Source organism: Pipra filicauda, unplaced genomic scaffold, assembly GCF_003945595.2.
Source record: "Pipra filicauda isolate LSUMZ 115617 unplaced genomic scaffold, ASM394559v2 scaffold719_size241573_pilon, whole genome shotgun sequence".
NCBI classification, from domain to species: domain Eukaryota; kingdom Metazoa; phylum Chordata; class Aves; order Passeriformes; family Pipridae; genus Pipra; species Pipra filicauda.
This window is the reverse complement of record NW_024104886.1, coordinates 109,108-133,116: the sequence shown is the minus strand read 5'-3', so window position 1 is coordinate 133,116 and position 24,009 is coordinate 109,108. Positions and strand designations below refer to the sequence as shown.

Sequence of the window (24,009 nt, the reverse complement as noted above, 5' to 3'; positions counted from 1 at the left end):
TGGGATCACCCCGGGGCTCAGGAGCTGCCCTGCGTCACCCTGCACGCCCACCACCGCGGGCGGGTGGCCCGGGGCTCCTGTCACCTGCAGGTCAGTGCCACCCCTGGGGACCCCCGGGGGGTGCCCGCTGCCCCCCCCCACCCCCACTAACCCCCTGTTCCCCCTTCTCCAGCCCCCCCTGGGCGTCTGCGTGGTGGAGCTGGAGATCCCCCCGCGCTGGTTCCTCCCGGGACCCCAGCGGAGCCGCCGGAAGGACGGGGACACCCCGCACCCCCCCGAGCCCCCGGAGAGCCCCGGGAGCCCCGAGGCGGCCGAGCTGCGCTACAGCGTGGGGGGGCCGGGGCACTGCGGGAAGGGGGATGCGCCGCGGTCCCTGGGGACGCTGGAGCTGCGGGCGGGAGAGCCGGAGCGGCGGCAGGAGGTGCGGCTGGACGACAAGGTCCTGCTGGGCGTCCCCGATGCCACCCTGCGCCCCGGGCAGAGGTTCAGGGCCACCATAGCCCTGAGGAACAACTTCACTGCCCACGCCCTGACCCTGCGGTGAGAGAGGGGACACACAGGGGGGCACGGCCGGGAGGGGACACCGGGGCAGGGGGGACGCTGGGACAGTGTGGGACACTATGGGACACTGTGGGACACTGTGTGGGACACTGTGTGATAGTGTGGGACACTGTGTGGGACACTGTGGGACACTGTGTGATGGTGTGGGACACCGTGTGTGACACTGTGACAGCACGGGACACTGTGGGACACTGTGTGATGGTGTGGGACACTGTGTGGGACACTGTGTGACACTGTGACAGCGTGGGACACTGACACTGACGCTGGGACAGTGTGTGACGGTGTGTGACAGTGTGTGTGATGCTGTGTGTGACAACTGTGACAGTGTGACTGTGTGACAGTGACGCTGTGACACTGTGTGACAATGTGTGACACTGTGTGTGACACTGTGACAGTGTGTGACACTGTGTGTGACACTGTGACAATGTGCGTGACAGTATGTGACAGTGTGTGACACTGACACCGTGACAGTGTGTGGCACCATGTGACACCATGATTGTGCATGACACTGTGTGTGTGACACTGTGTGACAATGTGTGACACTGTGTGTGACACTGTGACAGTGTGTGTGACAGTGTGGGACAGTGTGTGACACTGTGACAATGTGCACGACAGTATGTGACAGTGTGTGGCACTGACACTGTGACAGTGTGTGGCACCACGTGACACCATGATTGTGCATGACACTGTGTGTGTGACAGTGTGTGACAGCGTGACACTGTGTGTGACAGCACGTGACACTGTGTGACGATGTGATGCTGTGACACTGTGTGATGATGTGACATGGGATCCTCCCCAGGATCAAGGCCAAGAAGGGGCTGCAGGTGGTGGCCGCCCATCCCGCCGTTCCCAGCGCCTGGAGCGCCCACCTGGAGCATTCCCGGGGTCCCAAGCACTCCCTGGCTGTGGTGACGTGCCGGCGGATTGGGGACACCCCTGGCAGCGGGAGGTAGGGGCTGGCACAGCGTGTGGCACTGCCCCATCCCAGCGTGTCCCAGTGGGGTCCCAGAGCCCCCATCCTTTGCCCCGCCCCATCCCAGTCCATCCCACCTGGGTCCCGGTGATCCCGATCCCGGTGTGCATCCACAGGGTGTCCGACTCGGCCGTGTTCCTGCACCTGGAGCTGGTGGTGGAGAACGGGACGGGGGGCCCGGCACGGCCCCTCACCTGGCAGGTGGAGTATCCCGGCCAGGATCCCGAATCCCAGAAGGACAAACTGGTGTGGGAGATCCAGGTGGCGGAGCGGGAAATCCGCGCCCTCGTCCCTCTGGTCCAGGTGGGTGCCGTTCCCTCCATCCCCCCCCGTCCCGTGGGAGCGCCGGCTCATCCCCTCTGTCCCGCCAGGAGCTGGAGATCCTGAACACGGCCCCGCTGACGGGAATCCCGCGGGTCATCCCGGTGAAACTGGTGGCCGTGGAGGCGGGAGGCGGCGTGTCCGAGCTGGCCGATCCCGTGGGATGCGAGTCGGCCGACAAGCAGGTGCTGCAGGTGAGCTCCCTCCCGGCGTTCCCGCCCCATCCCGCCCCGCCTGGATCCCCGTCCGTCCCCCGGCATCGCCCGTGCTCTTCCAGGTGTCGGATTCCTGCGACGCCGTGTTCGTGGGGGGCCGGGAGAGCCGGGGGGCGCGGGGGGCCCGCGTGGATTTCTGGGCGCGGCGGCTGCACGCGGAGCTCGCCTTCTCCGTGTGGGCCCCGCTGCTCCCGCTGCGCGTCCAGCTGGGAGACCCCGCCCTGGAGCAGCTCCGCGGATGGAGGCGGCCCGGGAATCCCGACGGGTGAGCGCCGTTCCCGGGGGGAGCGCCCAGGACTGTCCCCGTGTCACCGGGATGGTGGGAAAGGGGTGAGGTGGGAGCGGGGCAGGAGACCTGAAGCGCTTGTGACACTTGTCCCTGTCCTCTCTGAGCCCTGTGACACTCGTGACACATGTGGCTGAGCCCTGTGACACTCGTGACGTGTCCCTGTCCTATCTGAGCCCTGTGACACTCGTGACATGTGTCCCTGTCCTATCTGAGCCCTGTGACACTCGTGACACTTGTGGCTGAGCCCTGTGACACTCGTGACATGTGCCCCTGTCCTATCTGAGCCCTGTGACACTTGTGGCTGAGCCCTATGACACTCGTGACATGTGTCCCTGTCCTCTCTGAGCCCTGTGACACTCGTGACACTTGTGGCTGGGCCCTGTGACACTCATGACATGTGTCCCTGTCCTCTCTGAGCCCTGTGACACTCGTGACACTTGTGGCTGAGCCCTGTGACACTCGTGACATGTGTCCCTGTCCTCTCTGGGCCCTGTGACACTCGTGGCACGTGTGGCTGAGCCCGGTGACGCTCGTGACGTGTGTTCCTGTCCCCTGAGCTTTGTGACACTTGTGACCTGTGTCCCTGTCCCTCTGAGACCCCACACACTCCCATGTCCTGGCATTCCTGTCCCACTGCCCTGGGATCCCTGCCCCCCTGCCCCAGGATCCCTGTCACCTTGTCCCGGGATCCCCATCACCCTGTCCCGCAATCCCTGCCACCTGTCCCATGATCCCTGTACCCCTGCCCTGGAATCCCTTTCCCCGCGCCCCAGGATCCCTGTCGCCCTTCCGGAGATCCCTGTTCCCCTGTCCCAGGATCCCTGTCACCTTGTCCTGGGATTCCCATCACCCCGTCCCAGGATCCCTGGCCCCTGTCCGGCGATCCCTGGCCCCCTATCCCGTGATTCCCGTCTCCCAGCTCCCCGCTGGAGGCCGAGGACGCGCCGGAGGAGCCGGAGCGGCGGGCGCGGAGCTGCCGCCCGCAGTTCCAGCGCACGGGGCTCCGTGTCCTGGCCCACTTCGTGTCCCACCCGCCGGACGGGGGCCGCTCCCTGTCCTACCTGCCCGGCCCCGAGTGGCTCCTGGACGTCACCCACCTGGTGGCCCCCCGGACCCGCGTGCAGGACCCCCGGGTGGCCTCGCTGGAGGGGGGGCTCGTGGTGGTGGGCCGGGAGCCCGGGGTCACCTCCGTGGAGGTACAGCGGGGGGGAGAGGGAAAGGAGGGGGTGGAGGGGGGGCCTGGGGTGGGTTGGGGGGTGTCGGGGCTGCAGAGATGGAGGGGTGGGGCTGGAGGGCGTCCTGGGGGGAGAGGAACTAAGGAGGGGGTCCAGGGGTGTCCTGGGAGGAGCTGGAGGGGTGCAGGGTCTGGGAAAATGGAGATGAGGGGCTAGGGAGGGTCGTGGGGTCAGTTTGGGAGGTCCCGGGGGGAATCTTGGGGGTGTTGGTGCCGGGGAAACGCAGGTGGAGGAGTTGGAGGGGTCCCAGGGGCAGAGGGAAGTGAGGGGGTGAAGGGTTGGCTTGGGGGATCCTGGGGGAGCTGGGGGGCGTTGGGATGGAGGGAATGGAAATGGGGGGCTGGAGGGGGTCCTGGGCACGGGGGGAGGGAAATGAGGGGATGAATGGAGATCCTCGGGAAAGTCTGGGGGGTCCTGGGGAGTGTGGGGGCTGGAGAGATGGAGATGGGGGGGCTGGAGAAGGTCCTGGGGGGAGTTTGGGAGGTCCTGGGTGAGACTGGGGGTGTTGGGACTGCAGAGATGGAGACGGGGGGTTGGAGGGGGTCTCAGGGAGCTGAAGGGGGGTCCTTGGTTGGGATTTTGGGGGTGTTGGGACTGGGGAGATGGAAACAGGGGGTCATGAAGGCAGAGGGGAGCTGGGGGAGTGCAGGGACTGGAGGGAGGGGGGGAGCTGGTGGGCTGGGAGGGAACTGGGGTGTCCAGGGCAGGGGTGGGAAGGGACACAACGGCCATGAGGGGTGTCGGGGGGGGTCTCACAAACGCCCCCCGGCTCCACCCCCACCCAGGTGCGCTCCCCGCTCTCCGACTCCATCCTGGGGGAGCAGACGCTGGTGGTGTCCGAGGACAAGGTGACGGTGACGGAGCTCCGTGCCCAGGTGGTGGCAGGGCTCTCCTTGTCCCTCCGGGCACACCCGGAGCACCCCGGCGTGGTCACCGCCACCGCCCTGGGCACGCCCACCCTGCGCGCCCTTAAGCAGGTGAGATGGGCCGGAGGGGAGGGGGCTCCCGGCGTTCCCCAAATCCCGCGATCCGCTGCCATCCCGCCCGTTATCCCGGCAGGAAGCCACGCTGTCCGTCTGGCTGTCCTTCTCCGACCGCACGCTGGCCCCGCTGGAGCTCTACGGGTGGCACGACGTGGCCTTGGCCGTGACGTCCCTGGATCGCTCCGTCGCCACCGTCGGGGGGTCTCCCGGCGTTCCCGCTTCCCACCCGTGGGTGGTGGCGGAGGGGCCGGGCCGGGGGGCTCTGCTCCAGCTCGCCCTGCACCCCCCGGACCCGTGCCGGCGCGCCCGGCAGCGCCCGGCCCCGCTGGCCACCGGCACCGCCTGGCTCGAGGTGGGACACCCCCCGACCCCCGGGGGCCCCCGGCCCTTCCCGCGGGCCGAGGGGGCCATGTCCCGGGAAGCGGTGACCGTGGGGCGCGGGGACCCCGCGGGCGTGGGGCCGGCGGCCACCAAGTTCCAGGGATCCTCCTCGGAGGAGGAAGAGGAGGAAGGAGGTTACGGACGCGACCGCGCAGAGGGGGAGCGGCAGGAGGAGGAGGAGGAGGAGGAGATGGTGAAGGCCCCGGAGCGGGTGACCGACCTGGAAATCGGGATGTACGTCCTGCTGGGAGTGTTCTGCCTCGCCATCTTCATCTTCCTCGTCAACTGCATCTTCTTCGTGCTGCGCTACCAGCAGAAGGAGCTGCCCGAGCCGGGCGGGGCCCCCGCGGCCCCGCAGCCCCACAACTGGGTCTGGCTGGGCACGGACCAGGAGGAGCTGAGCCGGCAGCTGGATCGCCGGGAGCCGCCGCCGCCGCGCCGGGAGCCGGAGCCCGCGGGTGCGGGGTGCGGCTGCGGGGGCTCGGCCGAGGACGGGGCTCCCCCCGAGCCGCCCGTGCCCCGCAAGGAAGGGGCGGCCCCGGGCGGGGGCGGCCGGAGGAAGAGGGTGGAATTCGTGACCTTCGGCCCCCCCCGCGCCCCCGAGGAGCCCCCCCCGGCCGCCCCCCACGTGCAGTCCATCCTGGTGGCCAGCGAGGACGACATCCGCTGGGTCTGCGAGGACATGGGGCTGCGGGATCCCGAGGAGCTCCGGAGCTACATGGAGAGGATCCGCGGCAGCTCCTGAGCCTGGGGAACCCCCCGATTCCCGGGCAAACCAGTAAGGGACCGAATTCCTCCCCGTGCCGCGCCGGGGGGACACCGATCCCGGCCCCGCGCGCGCCGGGAATCCCCGGAGACCCCACCGAGAGGCCCAAGGAAGGGTCTCCAGAGGTTTTGGGATCCTGGCGGCTCCGGGGAGGAATTTGGGATGCCCTTACTGCTTTGGGTCTCATTGCGACATGGTGTTCATAGTGCTGATGATGATGATGGTGGTGGTGATTCCTGTGGTCTGATCCCGGGGAGGGATCCTGGTTATCCCGCCCCCTCCCTCTCCAATCCCTTCACCCCGGCCACGCATCCGTTTTGTACACATTTTTTACCGGGAACGCCCGGGAAGGGGCTGCCAGGGGCTGGTATTTATGGAAAAGTTTTTAATTCTGACGTTGTTACAAAAATAAAGTATTTAAAAAAAAAAAAAGGTGAGAATTCTCCCCCAACTGCTCCGTGTGGCATCTCCTCTGATCCCGATACTGGGTCCCATCCTGCTCCCATGGCAGTGCCAGGCTTCCAGGAATGGGAACGTGCCCTTGACCTTGGATCCACGTGAGAGCTGGTCACGGGAATGGATCCTGGCCCTGGCCCAGCTGGGGTGACCTTGGGATAAGGGATAAGGGATCTCTTTCCTCCCTCTCCTGCCATCCTCCTCCTCCACCTTCCAGCCCCAACACCATCTGGTCCTGGGTCTCCTCCCACCTTGATCTGCCCGAATGTCCCCTCTGGAATTGGCCAGAGGAATTGATCCCCCTTTATTTGGGGTTACCATGGAAATTCCCACCCTTTTTCCAGCCTCCCAGCGATCCCAAGGCACTCCCAGATAGCCCTGGGTGGTAGCAGGAAACGCACTCCCACACCCCAGCACCCTGATCGCGGCTTCCCAAAGCTTCCCAAAACCACACTGAGATGAGGCAATCCTGGTCCTGTCCCTCCTTCAGGGCATCCCAGGTCTCCAGGTGTCCAACCGGATCCAAGCCCTCACCCACAGTGGGATCAACATCTCCTGGAATGCCCCAGCTCCCACCCCATCCCTCCCCCACCATGCCCATCCCATCCCTCACCACGTATCCCTGGAGGGTCCTGGGGTGGTCCTGGATGTGCTGGAAGTTGCTTGGGATGCAGTGACTCCATCCAGAAGGCAGTGGGATGGTGGCTCCATGGGATCATCTCCCGGATGGATCAGATCCTGGATGGATCTATCACCACCTGTCCGGCATGGAGCCCATCCTGGAAGTAAAGCATCCAGGTTGGGATGAAGGGCAGGATCCCAGGCAGGATCCAGGAAGGTCGGGATCCAGGCCCCATCTCAGCCCCCCTCCCAGCTTCCCTGGAAAGCATCCCGAAGGATTTGGAGCTGATCCATAGGGACGGGCGACACATTTGTGGGGTCCCCTCCCGCTGTGCCCTGCGGGTATCTCCTCCCGCCCACCTCATCCCTGAAAAAAGGGACGGAGCTCCAGCAGCCTGGAAGACCCCAATCCCCCCGTGCCATCCCAAATCTCCACCGGATCCACTCTCCCCGGGGTGGGACCCCCAGGTCTGGGAGGTTCCTGCGCCCCAGGGGCGCTCCAGGGGCTCCAACGCCCCGTTTCCTCCCCGCCGGCAGCAGGATGGGGCCACCCCGGCACACCTCGTGATGCCAGCCCGGCTTCCTCCCCTCCGCCTCCATCCCGGAACCACCGGGGGAGTGAGACCTCCCTGCCCCGAGAGAGGGACCTCCAGACCCCCCCCGGATCCCGCAATCCCACGGGCCTGCCCCGCCGAAGGGATGGGGGGGCTGTGCCTGCTCGTGGTGGCTCTCTGCGCCCTGGCACCCGGACCAGGTACGTCGCCATCCCCTGCCCGTTGCTTCCCGGCCTCTCATTTGGGAGCTCGGGGTGCCGGATCCATGGATTTTGGGGCTGGGGACCTGCCACCTTCCCGGGATGGAGGTCCCAGGGCAGATGCTCCGGTGGTGGCTCCGCAGCTCCTCCGACCCTCGCTGTCCACTGGGAGCGAGGGAAGGGGGTCCCTGAAAGGCAATCCTAAGGATTGGGGTCTCCTCAGGATGAGGGACCCCTAAAACCACCCTGGGGACCCCAAAACCGGGATCCTAAGCCCCTAAAAGTGCTCTCAGAGCTGTCCCACCTGCCAGCCCTGTGGGATGCTCCAGGGCCAAATCCCATCCTGTCCCTCCTGTCACCCCTGGATGGTTTTGGGGTGTGATCCAGCCTTCCCCCCCCCAATCCCAGCAGGATTTGGGGTGCTTTGGGTTCTGAAATGGCTGCCAGGAGCTGCCTCAAGGCCTCAGATCGATCGGGGAACGGGCCCCTCACCCCCATTTCCGCTCCTCCTCTCACCTCCACCCCCACAGAGCAGCTCATTCCCGTTTTTCCCCCTCATCCCTGAGCTTTTCCTTGATCCTTTAGACTCCGATCCATGCCCCACCAGCTCCCCGGGATCCCAACCCAACCAGCCCCCCGGAACAGGGAGAGACCCCTCGCTCCTGGGGGATCCTTCACCCCACAAAAGCCAAAGGGGTAATTTTCCCGGGAATAACCGGAGCGTGCACTCACCTGTGGCTCCGGGATAGGTACAGCCCCTCTGTGTCCACAGGGATGAGCTGGGAAGTGGGAGCAGACCGGATGCGTGAGGACGTCCCAAATTTCAGCTCTTCCACCGGTGAGTTGTGTCCCAGTATTCCCATAATTAAGGAAAAAATTCTCCGAGCGGACCTCACGCCAGGATTTAGCCCCAGGAAACCTCGTGGGGACGGATTTTTGGGATGCAGGAGCGCCGTGAGCACGTGGGCTGGGGGAGGGTCCCACAGAGCCACCCACAACTGGGAGAATTCCCGTATTTTGGGGGGATTGGGATGCACCGCTCCGTGTGCCCCCCCAGGGTGGCCACAGGGCCATGGCTTCCTGTTTTCCATCTGCTCCTTGCCAGGAAAACCAGGAATGAGCCAAAAAAGGAGTGACTGACCCCTTGAATCCTGCTGATCTCGCTCCGTGGGGATCTGGATCTGTGGGATCAGATCCACATCCGTCATCCCCATGTCACCTCAGAGGGATCATCATCCCCAAATTGGGAATCCTGGGGGGCTCATTTCCTCACCCCTCTGTCCCTTTCTTCCCACAGCTCCCGCAGAGCCGACAGGATCTCCCAGCATTCCAAGTGGGAACGCCTCGGTGACACCGGGTGAGTGCGGGAGGGCGAGGAACATCCTTAGGAGCACCCCCTTGCTCCCACTTTTTAGTGGGAAGGGGGCACTGGGAACATCGCCGGGTCACCATTCCCGGTGTGCCTCCCAGATCCCGGAGGGCTCCGCTTGGCCGGCGGCCGGAGCCGGTGCGAGGGCCGCGTGGAGCTGGAGAAACAGGGAATCTGGGGGACGGTGTGCGACGACGGGTGGGACATTCCCGACGCCGACGTCGTGTGCCGGCAGCTCCGGTGCGGCCACGCCGTGAGCGTCCGCGGGAATTCCGCCTTCGGCCGCGGGCACGGCCCCATCCTCCGGGATGAGCTGGGATGCCACGGGCACGAGAGGCACCTCTGGGAATGCCCGGCCGCTCCGGAGCACGACTGCAGCCACAAGGAGGACGCCGGCGTGGTTTGCTCAGGTGGGTTTGGGAGCACCCCGGCTGCGGCGGGGAGGGATGCGGGAGGCACATCCCCCTCCTTTCCCGCAGAGCACCAGGAGTGGCGGCTCTCCGGGGGCCGGGACGGCTGCGCCGGCAGGCTGGAGGTGTTTTTCCGCGGCACCTGGAGCACGGTGTGCGACCACACCTGGTACAGGCTGGAATCGGCGGTGCTGTGCCGCAGCCTGGGATGCGGGACGCCGCTCCAGCGCCTCTCCTTCGGACACACGCTTCCCGGGAAGATGCTGTACGAGTGCGGGAGCCTCCAGGCTTCCCTGGCGTTCTGCCACTGGACCTTCAACAGATCCGCTCCCTGCCACCAGTCCCGGGCGGTCGGGGTGGTCTGCAATGGTACCGGATCTTCCCGCTGGGATCTGGGAGGGAATTCCTGCCCCTCCCCTCGGCATCCCCATGATCTGATTTCTGTCCCCGCTCCCCTCTCCAGGCTCCCAGGGTTTGCTGGATCCGACCCCCACGGCCGCAGGGACAACCGGGAATGTCACTGTCCCACGGGGTGAGTGTCCTGCAATCCCTTCCTTCCCATTCCCTGGAGGAAGGATTTAGGTGGGAATGACTTGTGTCCGTTCTCTGTCCCAGCCGAGGAAGGGTCTCCAGCTGTAGGGACACAATTCCCATGGGATAGTCTCCTCTTTATCCTGTGCCTGGTGCTGGGAATGCTGCTCCTGCTCTCCATGCTGGCCTTTTCCGTCGCTCTGCTGAGGCTGAGGAAGAGGAGCAGTAAGGAATTCTGGACTGAGCATGGAATTGGGGCACACATCCCACTTTTTCAGCTCAGCTTTTCATCCCCATTGTCCTTGCAGCCATGTGTTCCTTGGGAATAACCACCCCAGTCCTGGTGACCCACAGCTCCCAGAGCCCTGACGTGCCCTCCGGGATTCCCAATGACTACAGGGAGATTCCCACCAGCCTTCCCAAAGGATCAGGTGGGTCTGGCAGGTCACTCCCCTGGGATGGGGGGAAGGGGATCCCAGCTGATGGCACATCCCCCATCCCATTCTCACCCCCCAGACCCGCTGGGCACAGCCTTTTCCAAGGATTCCACCTCCGATTCCGACTCGGAATACTACGAGTTCAGCAGCAAGCCGCCCGTCGCCCTCTCCACCTTCTACAGTGAGCGCCCCATTCCCTCTGGAATTCCCCTCACCTTGCCCAGGATCCCCATTCTCATACTCCAGGATTCCCATTCCCTTTTCCTGGGATCCCTGTCACTCCCACTGCTCTCCCCTTCCCAGACTCGCTGCGCCGCCAGCCTGGGGAGCAGCTGCTCCCACCGAGGCCCAGCCAGGACGGGATGGAGCCATTCCCTGAGGATGGTACGGGACAAGGGGGGGTCCATCCCATGGATAAGGGGGTGGCTCCTCTCTGTTCCTACACTGGATGTCCTTGTTCCCACAGCACCGGCCAGGATGGGCCCCCCATTCCCTGGAAGGAAGAACAGCTCCTCCAGCTCCTCCTCCTCCTCCATGAATCCCTGTCAGAATGGCAACATCCCCTCCCAGCACAGCTGGGGCACTGGTGGGCCCTGCCAGAGGGATGTGTGGGAGCAGAGATGGGGAGAGCCCTGGGAATGGGAATAGTGATGGGGAGAGCCCTGGGAATGGGAATAGTGATGGGGAGAGCCCTGGGAATGGGAACAGTGATGGGGAGAGCCCTGGGAATGGGAACAGTGATGGGGAGAGCCCTGGGAATGGGAATAGTGATGGGGAGAGCCCTGGGAATGGGAACAGTGATGGGGAGAGCCCTGGGAATGGGAATAGTGATGGAGAAACCCCAGGGGTGGGAATAAGGAAAGGAGAGATCCCAAAGGTGGGAATAAGGGATGAGGACAGCCCTGGGGAGGGGAATGAGGGTGTGGGTACCCCAGGAATGGGACCAGGGATGGAGAGACTCCAGGGATGGGAACAGGGATGTGAACAGGGATGGGTCCGACCCCAGGAAGGGAACGAGAGTGGTGGACCCCCGGGAATGGGAACAGGGATGGAGGGTCCCAGTAAGCACCTGTTTCTCCCAGTTCCCCCAGCAGCTCCCAGCATTCCTGCCCCAGTGCCCTCCCAGCCCTGGGTACCTCCGTGTCCAGCAGATCCCGATCCCGATCCCACGGGCAGCTCCAGCACCTCCTCAGGGGAATGGTACGAGAACATTCCGGGCACGGAGCCCACCGGAGACCCTTCCCAACATCCCGGTGAGGATCTCACGCTGGCGGGGGGATATGGGGACTCCGGGATCCTCTGCTCCCAAATCCTGATGGGCTGTGTCCCTCCAGGTCGGATGGATCCCCCGGGACAGGATCCCGACTTCTCCGAGGGCAGTGACTATGACGACATCCAGGGAGCTGCCTACTGAGCCTTTCCCGCTGCTCCAGAGGGACACCTGGCCAAGGCCACCATCCCACTGCTGGCATCACCCCTGGAATTCTCCAGCCATTCCCCTGTGCTGTCATTAAAAGCTTTTCCCACCGTATTCCTTGTCCTTCCATAGGAGTGACTCGTCACCATTCCCACAGCAGGGCTGGGGAATCCCAGTGGGGAATGCCCACTGGGATGTCCAGATATCCCATTCCCAGCCTGCAGGAGCAGGGATGGGGGTGGCAGGGGCCCCACCCAGCTCTGGGAGTGGAAATTACCCCCCAGGAACTGGGGGTGTGGGAGGGTTTGGTGCCCCACAGTGTCCCCCCCACTCCCAGAGGTTCCCTGTATCCCACTGGGACACAGTCCCCATCCCAGGGGGGCCCATAAATCCTGTCCAGGGGATGCTGGGAGGGAAGACACCCCAAAACCCACCGAACGACGCTCTCTGGGGGCATCGGGGGGTCCCAAAAGAGGGATCACCTCCTCCAGCCTCCCGAGCTCCACCCGCATCCCAGCGGGATGCCGGAGCCGAGCACACGAAGCTCCCGGTGGATTTGGGGGGGGGCACAACACCCACCCATCACCCCAGAGCTGCCACCCCCACCCCGGGGGACTCCCCCGCACCCCAAACCCCCCTTCCCACGGCCCAGCCCAGCCCCCCGGAGCGTCCCCAGCCCCGGCGTTCCGGCTGCCCCGAGGGGCAGGTCGGGGTTCATCCGCACCCCCCGCGGAAAAAGCGGCCCCCCCGCACCCCTCAGGTGTTCGCGGGGCGAGAGGCCCCGACAAAGGAGCCGCGACAACGGAGGAAATCCCAAAATAGCAGCAAAACCCCGACAAAGGGAGCAGGGCAGGCGGGGGCTGAGAGCGGGGCGGGCACCGGGGGGGGGACAGGGGCGTGGTGCCCCCGATCCCTGTGCCAGCGCGGGGGACGGGCAGGACGGCACCGAGGGCGTCGGGATCGCCGGGATCGTGAGGTGGTATCCATGACCTCAGGGGGGTTTGGTGTCCAGGGGTCCCAAAGCCCTGGGGGTCACCGATTCCCTGGGAGAGGGACAATCCAGCCCGTGGCCCCACAGGGAATGTGCCCCCTCCGCCCCCACAGCGGTGCCGACCCTTTATCCGAGCTGTTCCCGCCTGGAAAACCCCCACTTTTCCCGTTTTTCATTCTGATCCCAGCAGGTGCTGCCGGCAGACAAGCCCGTCCCTGCTCGCTCCAGAGGCAGCTCCTGCTTTTTAAAAGGCTCCTCACGCAGGCAACGTGTCAGCACATCCCAAAATCCCCCCGGGAAGGGATTCCGAGCATCCCGAGCTGTCACAGGATGCTGAGCTGACTCCTGCTGCCAGCGGCAAGGCAGATGCTCAGTCCAATCCCAAATCCTGCCTGTGGGATTCCAGGGCCTCCAGAGCCAGCCAAGGCTCCCAGGAAAGGGCTGGATCCCAGGCATCCCATATCCATAGGGGTCACACACCCCTGGATAATGTGGATCTTTCCTAGAGGTGAAGTATCCCAGGATATGTGGGGAGAATCACCAATTTCAGGTGGATTTGGGGGGATTTGAGGCCTGAATCCTGCACAAAGACCCCCCTGGCTGAGTCCTGTGGGAGCAGCTCTGGGAATTACACCCTTTTTCCGGGGAATTTTCAAAGCTGAACTGGGTGGGGGCCAGCTCCAGGTGGGACATCCCGACAGGGCTTGGTCCTGCCACAGTCCCAGTCTGGGGGGTCAGCAGGACCCCTGGGATAACTGGGATGGGGATGGGAACAAGCAGGGAGTTCAGGGAGCACCCAGGAAAGTCCCGGGGGAGCTGAGCTCCTGCTCCAGGGTGGGGGATTGGAGTGGGAAGGGAAGGGAATTTCCATCCTCCCATTCCCACTCCCCAGGCACTCTCCTTCCAGCAGGAACACCACGGGATCAATGGAAAACAGCCACCTCATTAACATGCATGACCTGGATTCGGAAGAATTAATTAGGGCCCAATCAATTAACGCCTCTGCCTCGCCCTGGTCCAGCCCTGCCAGTGCCCCACGTGCCCTTGCCGGGATAGGGGGCATCCCTGGAATGCCAGAAACTGGGATGTGCCCGGATAAACCCTTCCCTCGTGCCCTTCCCGGGGGGTTCCACAGTGTTTCGGGTGGGCACCGGCCCCTCCTCAGCCCCGAAGGGTCGTGACCCCAAACATTCCCTCGGCACTGGATATATCCAGAGATGTGGGAATCCCGGGATTTGGGAAGGGGGCTGAGCTCCCCCCCGGCGTTTCTCCCCCCTTTTTTTTGGCGGGACCTGGCGAGGCAGCTGAGCCTCGAAACCGGCACGGCCGTGACGTCAGGAAACCACAGAGGGAGGAAAAACAGCCGGTTCCTGCCCGGGCCCCCCTCCCTCGCCCGCTCCAGGCCCGGGCAGCGGAGCCTCCGGAGCCCCCCGTGCCCCCCATCCCGCCGCTGGCGCCCATGGAACCCCGGCTGCCCCCCCTGCGCCTCCTGCTCCTGCTGGGAACGTGGGGTGAGTGCCAGGGGTGCCCCGGGCTGGGGGCATCGCTCACATCCCGCGCTGGGACGTCCCGGTTTTCCCGCCCCGGGAATGTTCTGGGAGCGGATGGGCACCAGGGGTTTGTGGTGCCACCCCAGGTGAGGCCCAGCCGGGGGGCTCGGGGTGGGGAGGGGGTTTGAGGGGGACAAAACCCCGCCAGCACAACTCCAGGGTGCTCGTCCCACCCCAAACGTGAGCCCAGGGGTGCCCCCCCGTCCTCATTCCCGCCCGGCTCCTGCCATTCCCAGCTTTCCCTTGGTCCACATGGCACCCGCCCCAGCTGCTTGACCGGACATTCCACCCAGGAGCGCAGCTAATTAAGGGTAATTAGCAGGTCCCTTGGCTTTTTCCGGCCCTAATTAACCCCCAGCAGACAGACGGACAGGCGGCAAACCCCTTTTCTCCCCCCGAAATCCCGTTTCCCCCCCTTCCAAAATCCCATTCCTCCCACAAAACCACCGAGCGTCGGAGCCTCTGCCCCAAAATGGCGGGTCCGGGATTGACGCCCCATCCCCGTCTTCCTTCCAGCCATTCCCGACCACGGAGGAGCCACCTGGACGCCTCGAGGTGAGAACGGGGGGGGATAAACACCAATGGGGGGGATAAACACCTCGGGAATCCCACCAGGCTCCGGGAGCGTGGTGGATGCCCCAGTTGCATCATCCCAGCTCAGCCCCGTGACCTTCCCTTCATCCCCCCCACTCCCAGCCCTTGTCCCACTTCATGAGACATCCTGAAAAAGGGCTTTTCCATCATTCCCCGGAATGTGGAAAACCTACCGGGAAGGGAAGGGAAGCCCCGTAATTCCGGTGTTTTCCCGCAGATCCCGGCCTGCAGCTCGTCGGTGGCGGGTGCCGCTGTACCGGGATACTGGAGGTGGACTGGGAAAGCCGTTGGAGACGCGTGTGCCGGGATAACATGAGATGGTCCAACCTGGATGAAATCTGCCGACGGATGGGCTGCGGCCCCCCCAGCTCCGAGCCCTTCCAGTTCGTCATTCCCAGCGGGAAGAAGCCACGTGCGCAGCCCGTGAGGTGCCGGAATCCGGAGGGAGCGCTGGTGGAATGCCACTGGGAGCTGGAAAACTGCACGGAGCACGTTAGTGTCTCCTGCAAAGGTGAGCCTGGACCCCCCACCCTGCTCACCTCAATCCTTAGGGATCATCCAGGCTGATGGGGCTCCTTCTCCTCTCGTTCCAGAGCCGGAGAAAACCACTCCCAAGCCCCCACCCGCACCTCCGGACACCACCCCGGAGCCCACCGGTAAGACCCCGATCCCGAGGGATCCAACACTCCCACCCAGCCCGGGGGATTTAAGCACCCCATTCTGAGGGATCTAAGGTCCCCAGTCCCAAGGGATCTAAGCACTCCATTCCAAGGGATCTAAGGTCCCCATCCCAAGGGATCTAAGCACCCCATTCCAAGGGATCTAAGGTCCCCATCCCAGGGGATCTAAGCACCCCATCCTGGGGGATCTAAGACCTCCATCCCAGGGGATCTAAGCACCCCATCCCAGGGGATGTGAAACCCCCTTTCCAAATAACCTAAGGCCCCCATCCGGGGGGATCCATGCAGCGATTAAACTCCAGATTAAGGGACTTTCTCCTCGGGAATGGAAAGGACTGTCATCCCAATCCCTGGAATGTCATCCCAATCCCTAACACGCTGCTCTTCCCCCCAATCCCTCTCCAGGACCGCCCAGGCTGCGGCTGGCGGACGGGAATTTCAGCTGCTCCGGATTCCTGGAGCTGCACAAGGGGGGGCTGTGGGGGGCCGTGGCCAGGATGCCCCCGCACATCTGGGCACACCTGGGCACCCGCATCTGCCGGGACCTGCGCTGCGGCACCGCCGGGCACGGACACCGGGAGCCGGAGCCCGGGACCCACCTGCCGGTGAGGTGGGAAGTGCTGGATCCCTGTGAGAGCCATTCCCTCCTGGAATGCTTCAACAGGACCAGCTCCCGGGGGAAAACTCCTGCCTTCGTCACCTGCTCAGGTGAGAGCACACTCGGAGCATCCAGGCCTTTCTGGGGGGGATATCCCGGGGGAATTCCGGGTTCCCGCCCAGAGCTCCATCCGCCCACTCCTGCTCTTCCTCTCCCGGGGTGCGAAGGCAAAACAGGAAATCTCAGTTCCCGGCAGTGCCGGAGGAGGATGAGCCGGGGAGGGAGAGGGGCCACGGCAGTGTCCCAAATTCCAAATCTGAGCAGGGAACCCATGGATCAGCCCCTCTGGGTCCTGCCTGGGAGAGTATTCCATACCTCAGGCATCCCCCAGCCGTGGGCATCTCCCAGACCTGGGCCCCTCCCTGCCCTTTTCCATGGAGATCCAAGGCACAGGGCTCAGAGCAATCCTGCCATCTGCCCCAGCTCGGAAGCCATCCCGTGGGATTTGGGGGTTTGTTGGGCTGTGCCACAGCAGCTGGCAGAGCTTCCATGCTGCATTCCCATGGGAATAGTTCAAAGCTCCTCAGTGCTCGGCTCTGCTTTGGCCCACACACATCCCCTGCTCCCTATGGCACGAGGTGGAATGCCGGGAGCATCCCTGTGCCGGGAGCATCCCTGTGCCGGGAGCAGGAGCGTGTGCCAGCAGCCAGCCATGAGGCACCCCATGGATCTCATCCCTCTCTGCCCGTGGATCCGTGGATCTGATCCCTCTCCATGGGTCTGACTCCCCTCTCCCCATGGATCTGACCCCTCCCTATGGATCTGACAGACCTGTCCCATTACCCCGAGACTTGTCCTGGAATCCTCAAGCCTATCCCACGGTCCCCAAGATGTCCCATTATCCCAGACCTCTCCCATTGCCCCCAAGCCTATCCCATTATCCCAGACCTGTCCCATTATCCCCAAGCCTGTCCCATTATCCCCAAGCCTATCCCATTATCCCAGACCTGTCCCATTATCCCCAAGCCTATCCCATTATCCCAGACCTGTCCCATTATCCCCAAGCCCATCCCATTATCTCCAAGCCTGTCCCATTATCCCAGACCTGTCCCATTATCCCCAAGCCTGTCCCATTATCCCCAAGCCTATCCCATTATCCCAGACCTGTCCCATTATCCCCAAGCCTATCCCATTATCCCAGACCTGTCCCATTACCCCCAAGCCTATCCCATTATCCCAGACCTGTCCTGTTATCCCCAAGCCTATCCCATTATCCCAGACCTGTCCCGTTATTCCCACGGCCATTCCCGTTCCATCCCCCAGATTCCGAGCCGCGGGTGCAGCGGAGGCTGGGCTCCGGCCCCACTCCCTGCGAGGGGGACATCCAGGTTTTCCACGAGGGCCAGTGGCTGCCCCTGTGTGACGAGGGAACGCGGCGCTCCCAGCGCGGCCGCCAGCTCTGCCGGGAGCTGCGCTGCGGGAACCTCACCTCCAGCGCCGAGATCCGGGAGCCGCCTTCCACGGGAGTCACCTGCGGGATCGACCCCCTGCACCTCTGCCACGGGAACCTCGGGAGACCCCAGAAGTGCTCCCGGACCAGAGTCGTGTGTAAGGCGCCGTTCCGGGGGCGATCCGTGGGGTGCCGGGAGCTGGAATTCCCAGCCCTGTGGAACGGGCAGGGATGGGGCATGCCTTGCCGGGTGGGATTCGGGCTCCCGGTAGGTTTTCATGTACCTGGGCACAAGGGTCTTGCCTGGTGCCATCCGTCCTCTTCCCAGGCCAGGACTCCAAGCCGCTTCCCGCCGGCACATCCGCCGGCACCGTCGGGAGCATCTGCCTGGCCCTGCTGCTCTTCCTCGTCCTCCTCGTCGTCTGCGGCCCCCCCGCCTGCAGGAGGCTCCGCAAGAGGAGTAGGTGACCCTCTGGATCCTCAGCCCACACCTGCCCCGCTGTTCCCAGGCTTGTCCCACCATCCCCAGGCCTGTCCCGTTGTCCCCAAGCCTGTGCCGTTGTCCACGCACCTGTCCCATAATCCAGGCTTCTCCCATTGTCCCCAGACCAGTCCCATTATCTCCAAGCCTGTCCCATTGTCCCCAAGCTTCTCCCACTGTTTCTAGACCTCTCCCATTATCCCCACATCTGTCCTATTATTTCCAGGCCTCTCCCATTGTCCCCAAACCTGTCCCATTATTCTCAGGCCTGTCCCATTATTCCAGACCTGTCCCATTATTTCCAAAGCTGTCCCACTGTCCCCAAGCCTGTCCCATTGTCCCCACACCTGTCCCATTATCCCCAAGCCTGCCCCATTGTTCCCAAACCTGCCCCACTGTTCCCAAACCTGCCCCACTGTTCCCAAACCTGTCCCATTGTCCCCACACCTGTCCCATTGTCCCCACACCTGTCCCATTATCCCCAAGCCTGCCCCATTGTTCCCAAACCTGTCCCACTGTTCCCAAACCTGCCCCACTGTTCCCAAACCTGTCCCATTGTCCCCACACCTGTCCCATTGTCCCCACACCTGTCCCATTATCCCCAAGCCTGCCCCATTGTTCCCAAACCTGTCCCATTATCCCCAGACCTCTCCCATTATCCCTAAGCCTGTCCCACGTGGAATGGGCACAAAGCAGGGGAGCGGGAAGGGGGATTAAGCTCCAAGTGGACACAAAGGAGCAGCCGGAGGATCCCGAGGGGGAAATATGGTGTGGGAGGGGATTATTTGGGATGACATATGGAGCTGGCGGGGGGGAAGCAGCCGGAGGAAGGATCAGGAAGATCCTTGGAGAGACAATTCCCGCTCTCTGCCCACCTCTGCCTTCCAGTCTCCAAGAAAAAGCAGCGCCAATGGATCGGCCCCACGGGCCTCAACCAGACGGGTGAGGGGGCAGGGATTGGGATCCGGGATTCCTGGGGGTGGGATTGGTGTTCCTGGGGGTGGGATTTGTGCACCTGAGAGTGGATTTTGGGCTCTGGGGGATGGATTTGGGAATCCTGGGGGTGGATCTGGGGCTCCTGGGGGTGGGATTGGGGCTCCTGGGGATAGGACTGGGATTCCTGGAAGTGAATTTGTGGCTCCTGTGGATGGGACTGTGGGTTCCTTCGAGTGGATTTGGGAATCCTGGGGGTTGATTTAGGGCTCCAGGGGGTGGGATTTGGGGCTCCTGAGGGTGGGATTTGGGATTCCTGGGGATAGGACTGGGATTCCTGGAAGTGAATTTGTGGCTCCTGTGGGTGGGACTGGGGGTTCCTTCGGGTGGATTTGGGAATCCTGGGGGTTGATTTGGGGCTCCAGGGGGTGGGATTTGGGGCTCCTAAGTGTGGGACTTGGGTTCCTGGGGGTGGATTAGGATTCCTGGGAGTGAGACTGGGACTCCTGGGGGTGGATTTGGGATTGCTGGCGTTGGATACAACTCACCCGATTTCCCTCAGCCCCATGCCAGGGGTGGGTCCATTCCCTCCAAACCGCCCTTCCAGCCCCCAAATCCCAATCCCAATCCCAATCCCAATCCCAATCCCACCTTGTGTTCCAGTCTCCTTCCACCGCTCCGGCTCCGCCGCTCCGAGGCCTCGGGGACAGGGAGGGGACAACGACTACGCCGCGGCCCCGCCCAAGAGCTCCCAGCTCTCCGCTTATCCAGGTAAACGCTGGAAGCGGCTCCTCTTCCAGGGATGAACCCTCTGGGCACCCCCTGAGCCACATCCATCCCCTCCACAGCCCTGGAAGGAGCGCTCCGACATTCCAACCCTCCGGAGAACTCCTCGGACAGCGACTACGACCTGCGCTCCGCCCGCAGGGTGTGATTCCCAAAGGATTCCCAAAGGATTCCCAAAGGAGCCGTTCCCGTCTCCCGGCTCGGCCGCAGGGGGATCCCAGCGTTCCAGGGAGAAAAAGAGGAGTTCTGGGGGTTCTTAAGGTATTTATATGGATTTAAGAGGCCTTTTGGAGAGGGATCGTCGGCTTTTCCATGGCTCCAAACCGATGGATAAAGGAAAGGGATGCAAGTCCAGGGAGGGTGGGAATACTGGGAAGGAATCCAAGATATTTAATATCCAACAGCTGTAATAAAATTGGGATTTTTGTACTAATTACACCTTGTCCTCTTCCTTCCTATATCCCAGAGCAATTCCTTAGAGCACCAGACTCCCGGTCAGGAGGGAAAAGCAGGACAGGAAAACAGGGAAAGGCATTTTTCCGTTTTTCTACCCCAAAGAGCCCCAAGCAAACGTGTCCCTGAGGAAAGATAAGCCTGGGAAAAGCAGGAAAAATGGGTTGGGAGATGGTGCTGGGAGAGGAGGAAAGGCTGGAATCCAAAGGGAGCCGGTGTCGGGATGCCAGGAAGGGATAAAGGGATCAACCCACGTCATTCCCGAACGAAATACTGGCTGTGACTCCAGTATGGAATTAATTAATGCAGTTTTATTACTGTAATTAACCCCAGGGATGGAATTGCTTCCATGAAATCCCACAAAGCCCCATCCTAGTCCATTAGTAACCATTCCTTATAAATAACTTCCAGGGATACGGGCGGGACTCGTAGGATAAAGTGCTGAGCAAAGCAAATCCCATTCCCGGTGTTTGTCGTTCCCTCTGTCTCCAAGTGTTTCCTGAGAAGGGGGATGTGAGGAGCCTGGAAAACCACGCGGGAGGTCGGGAATACCAGAGGCTGGGTGGGAATCACCGACTCCCAGACAATCCCAGAATGGCTGGGTGGGAAGGGATTTTAAGGATCATCCCATTCCAACCACGTTCCACTAATCCAGGCGGATCCAAGCCCCGTCCAACTTGTCCTTGGACACTTCCAGGGATGGAGCAGCCACAGCTTCCCTGGGAAATCCATTCCAGTGCTTCACCAACCTCGCAGGGAGGAACTTCTTCCCAATATCCCATTAAACACATCCTCTGGCAGCGGGAAGCCATTCATTCCCCTTTATCCCATCATTCCAGCCCATTATATCCAAGTCCTTTTCCAGTTCTTTTGGAGCCCCCTTAGGCTCTGGAAGGTGCTCCAAGGTCTCCCTGGAGCCTTCTCCTCTCCGGAATTCCAGCCCTGAGGGGCTGCTCCTTCCTGCTATATCCAGCTGGGAATCACCTGGCTCTGACTCCTGGAACTGTGACTCTCATCCCACGGAATTCCTGGGATTCCACCTGTTCCTCAATCCCCAGAAAAAGAAGGAAGCAGCAGAGGATGCTCCCGGAAAGTCCTGGATTAGTATCCAGGCCACGCCGGACGGGAAGGGTTGGGAGGAGGGGGGTATCCAAAGGGTGGGGGAGCCCCAGGATAGGGAGGCTGTGCCGGGATCGGGAAATTCGGGAGAGGGGGCTGGGTGGGATAGGGCGGCCTTCCCGCTCCGGGAGGGATGTAGGGAGAGTATCCCGGCCTGGGAGGAGGAGGAGACGGACTGGGACCGGGATACGGCGCCGGCTGCGGAGGGGCCCGGGATGGAGACCAGGAATAGCCTCCGGAGGCGGCTCTGGGAGCCTGAGCTGACGGATATCCGGGAGCTGGGTAAGGAAAGGGTTGGGAGCCGGGCTGGGAAGCAGCCGGAGCTGCCGGGAAAGGCGCGGGAGGCAGCGCTCCGTGGGCCGGGGGGCCGGGAGGGAGCGCGGGAGCCGGGCTGTAGGGAAGGGGGAAGGGAGGAGATCCCGCTGGGAAGGGCTGTGGAGGATCCCCGGAGCCGGGAACGTGAGGAGCAGGAGGGAGAGCAGGAGGAGGAGGAGGAGCCTGCGAGTCCCGGCCGGATTCCTGGGATCCCTGGGACTTCCTCACGATCTCCTGCAGCTTTTCCACGCGGACCCGGCGCAGGTGGGACAATTTCCTCATGGTGGCAAACTGCTCCAGGAACGTCTCCAAGGGCACTTCGCCCTCCAGGAATCTCTCCGCCATTTTCTGGAAGAGAGGAACAGCCTCGGCTTCATCCCGGGATCCCTCAGCTCCTCTTCCCTCATCCCACTTCAGGATTCCGGTCTTTCCCGGACTCCACACAAACAAGGATCGATCCGATTGTTGGGGGGGGGAAAAGACCAGCAAATTCCGGGCATAACCCAGGATTTTTGGGATTGGGGTTAGCTGGGAGTCTTTGAGGATGAAGCCCCGGGATTCCCCATGGATTGAAGCCTCGAGCTCACCTCGGATTCCTCCTCAATCTTCTGACTTTCCACCTGGAGCAGCTCCAGCAGAGTCTGCGGCTGCAGCGCTGCCGAGGATTTCTCTGGGAAAACCATGGAAGAAAAGGAAAAAAAAAAACACAGAAAAATCACGACCATCGGGAGAAGCCAGCAGAGATCCCAGAGGATCAGCCTCGGGAATCGCTCGGGGAAGGAGGAAAACCCGAAAGGATCTTTCCTGGGAAAAAAGGGGGATCTCGGTTTTCTGGGAAGCAGAATCCTTCGTTCCCGAGCCAGGATGATCCCGGGGCTCACCCAGCTTTTCCTTCTGCTCCCGGCACCTCCCGGCCAGTTCCTGCAGCTCCAGGTATTTCTTGGAGAGGTCGCTTCGTCCCGATTCCAGCGGCGCCTGGAATTTCAGGTTCTGCTCGGCCAAGCTCCGGTTGGAAGCCAAGGCCATTTCCCGCTCCAGCTGCAGCTCCTGCACCTGCGGAATTCGGGAAGTGACGCCGGGAACGGGACGAGGGAGCCCCGGGGTGAACCCCCCCACCAACCTCCTGCGATTCCAGAGCCAAGCGCTCGATTTCCTGGGAATCCTCCTGCAGCTCCCGCAGCTCCTCCACCGTCCGGTTCCTGAGCGTGTCCATCCTCCCGGATTCCTGGGACACGGAAAAGGAGGCGGGTAAATCCCCCAATCCAGCTGTTTGGCCTCCTAGGGATTGAACTCCAGCTTTGTTAAACCTCCTGGAGCAGCTTCTATAAGAAATCAGCGAGGGCAAAGCAACATTCCCACTAATTCCTCCTTCAGGAATGACTTCTCCCCAACTTTTCCCAGCTTTTCCCAGCCTGTTTGGAAAGAATTTTGTGCATCCCAGAGGGTTTTGTCGAGGAAAAACCCACTCCCAGCCCCGACCAGCAAATTCCAGCTGAATCTCTCCCCCATTTTCCAGATTCTGACTCATTCCAGGCTCCATCCCACCCCAGATTCCCGTTCTTCCAAGGAAACCTGGACCTGCTCCTATCCCACTGTTTCCAAAGAGTTGGAAAAGATCTTATGGATCATCCAGTTCCACCCTCTGACGTGGAAAGCAGTGAAATAACACAAAATCCTGGATTTCCAGCGTTATATCTGCGATTTATCCCAAATATTCCAGGTTTTCCGATAACATGTAGGAATTATCCCGCATTTGTGGTGCAAATTCCAAGAGCTGAGAGGGGATAATGCGGGAATGCCATAAAAAAACCAGGGACACCCCACAAACCTGCGCTGTCCTGATGGCTCCCGGCTCTTCTACCTCTTATCCAAGTGGAGCATCCCAAGGATTTCACGCCGGCAATGTCGCAAGAACCTCAGGAATGTCTCAATCCCGACAAACCTGTCCGAGGGGAAAACAGGGAATTGCATCCCGCGCTGCAGGCGCGGAGCTTTCCCCCCGCACGGGAATCACCCGATTCAGGAGGTTTTTTGTCTCTTAACAAAATTTTATGGAGTTTAAACGGGAAAAACGGGAATGCCGGGAGCGGGAAAACTCAAGAACCGGCTCTGGGAAGCGCCCAACGGCGCTCAGCGGGGTGGAGGCGAAGCGCTGGGTGACTGCACGGCAGCAGCGAGCGAGAGCGGCCGCGTTAGCGCCGTTATGCCGCCGTTATTCCCGGTATTCCCGATATTTCCATTCCCGGCCCAGCCCCGGACCCACCGTAGACCCTCCGCCCGTCGCTACTTCCGGGTTCCGGCGCGGACCGGAAGTGGGCGGGGCCATTGCCGTCAAGGAGG

The 24,009-nt window shown here is 62.6% G+C and overlaps 4 protein-coding genes across 5 annotated transcripts; 3 read left to right on the top strand and 1 right to left on the bottom strand.

The window, feature by feature from the left end:
• Positions 1-6: 6 nt before the first annotated feature.
• TMEM132A (transmembrane protein 132A) lies at positions 7-6,167 on the top strand (the record flags this gene model as incomplete). Its single annotated transcript, XM_039389231.1, has 9 exons — positions 7-90; positions 173-540; positions 1,361-1,510; positions 1,651-1,837; positions 1,906-2,049; positions 2,133-2,335; positions 3,279-3,555; positions 4,380-4,571; positions 4,654-6,167. Coding segments are annotated over 9 exons (2,655 nt in total), but the record flags the coding sequence as incomplete, so codon positions are not given.
• A 1,333-nt stretch (positions 6,168-7,500) lies between these two features.
• Positions 7,501-11,798, top strand: CD6 (CD6 molecule). The gene is made up of 12 exons (XM_027739670.2): positions 7,501-7,555; positions 8,862-8,912; positions 9,026-9,334; positions 9,404-9,703; positions 9,798-9,866; positions 9,950-10,090; positions 10,174-10,296; positions 10,382-10,483; positions 10,606-10,724; positions 10,807-10,897; positions 11,349-11,555; positions 11,637-11,798. Exons 1-12 carry the CDS (start codon positions 7,501-7,503, stop codon positions 11,714-11,716), a joined length of 1,647 nt encoding a protein of 548 aa, XP_027595471.1. The 3' UTR covers positions 11,717-11,798.
• A 1,862-nt stretch (positions 11,799-13,660) lies between these two features.
• Positions 13,661-20,133, top strand: CD5 (CD5 molecule). Its single transcript, XM_039389236.1, is given in 13 exon segments — positions 13,661-13,853; positions 14,015-14,091; positions 14,094-14,146; positions 14,148-14,221; positions 14,777-14,815; positions 15,072-15,365; positions 15,448-15,510; positions 15,940-16,242; positions 17,456-17,740; positions 17,911-18,042; positions 18,952-19,005; positions 19,660-19,767; positions 19,845-20,133. Coding segments are annotated over 13 exon segments (1,761 nt in total). The 3' UTR covers positions 19,931-20,133.
• Positions 20,134-20,526: 393 nt separating this feature from the next.
• On the bottom strand, positions 20,527-23,973 carry VPS37C (VPS37C subunit of ESCRT-I). 2 transcript variants are annotated; one of them, XM_027739642.2, is made up of 6 exons: positions 23,933-23,973; positions 23,498-23,611; positions 22,790-22,894; positions 22,551-22,722; positions 22,257-22,339; positions 20,527-22,017 (listed from the first exon to the last, which is right to left on the bottom strand). In XM_027739642.2, exons 3-6 carry the CDS (start codon positions 22,880-22,882, stop codon positions 21,337-21,339), a joined length of 1,029 nt encoding a protein of 342 aa, XP_027595443.1. In that variant the 5' UTR covers positions 22,883-22,894; positions 23,498-23,611; positions 23,933-23,973; the 3' UTR covers positions 20,527-21,336. The 2 variants fall into 2 exon arrangements, with proteins under 2 accessions (XP_027595443.1, XP_039245171.1); XM_039389237.1 differs by lacking the exon at positions 23,933-23,973 and having other exon boundaries at positions 23,498-23,918.
• Positions 23,974-24,009: the final 36 nt, after the last annotated feature.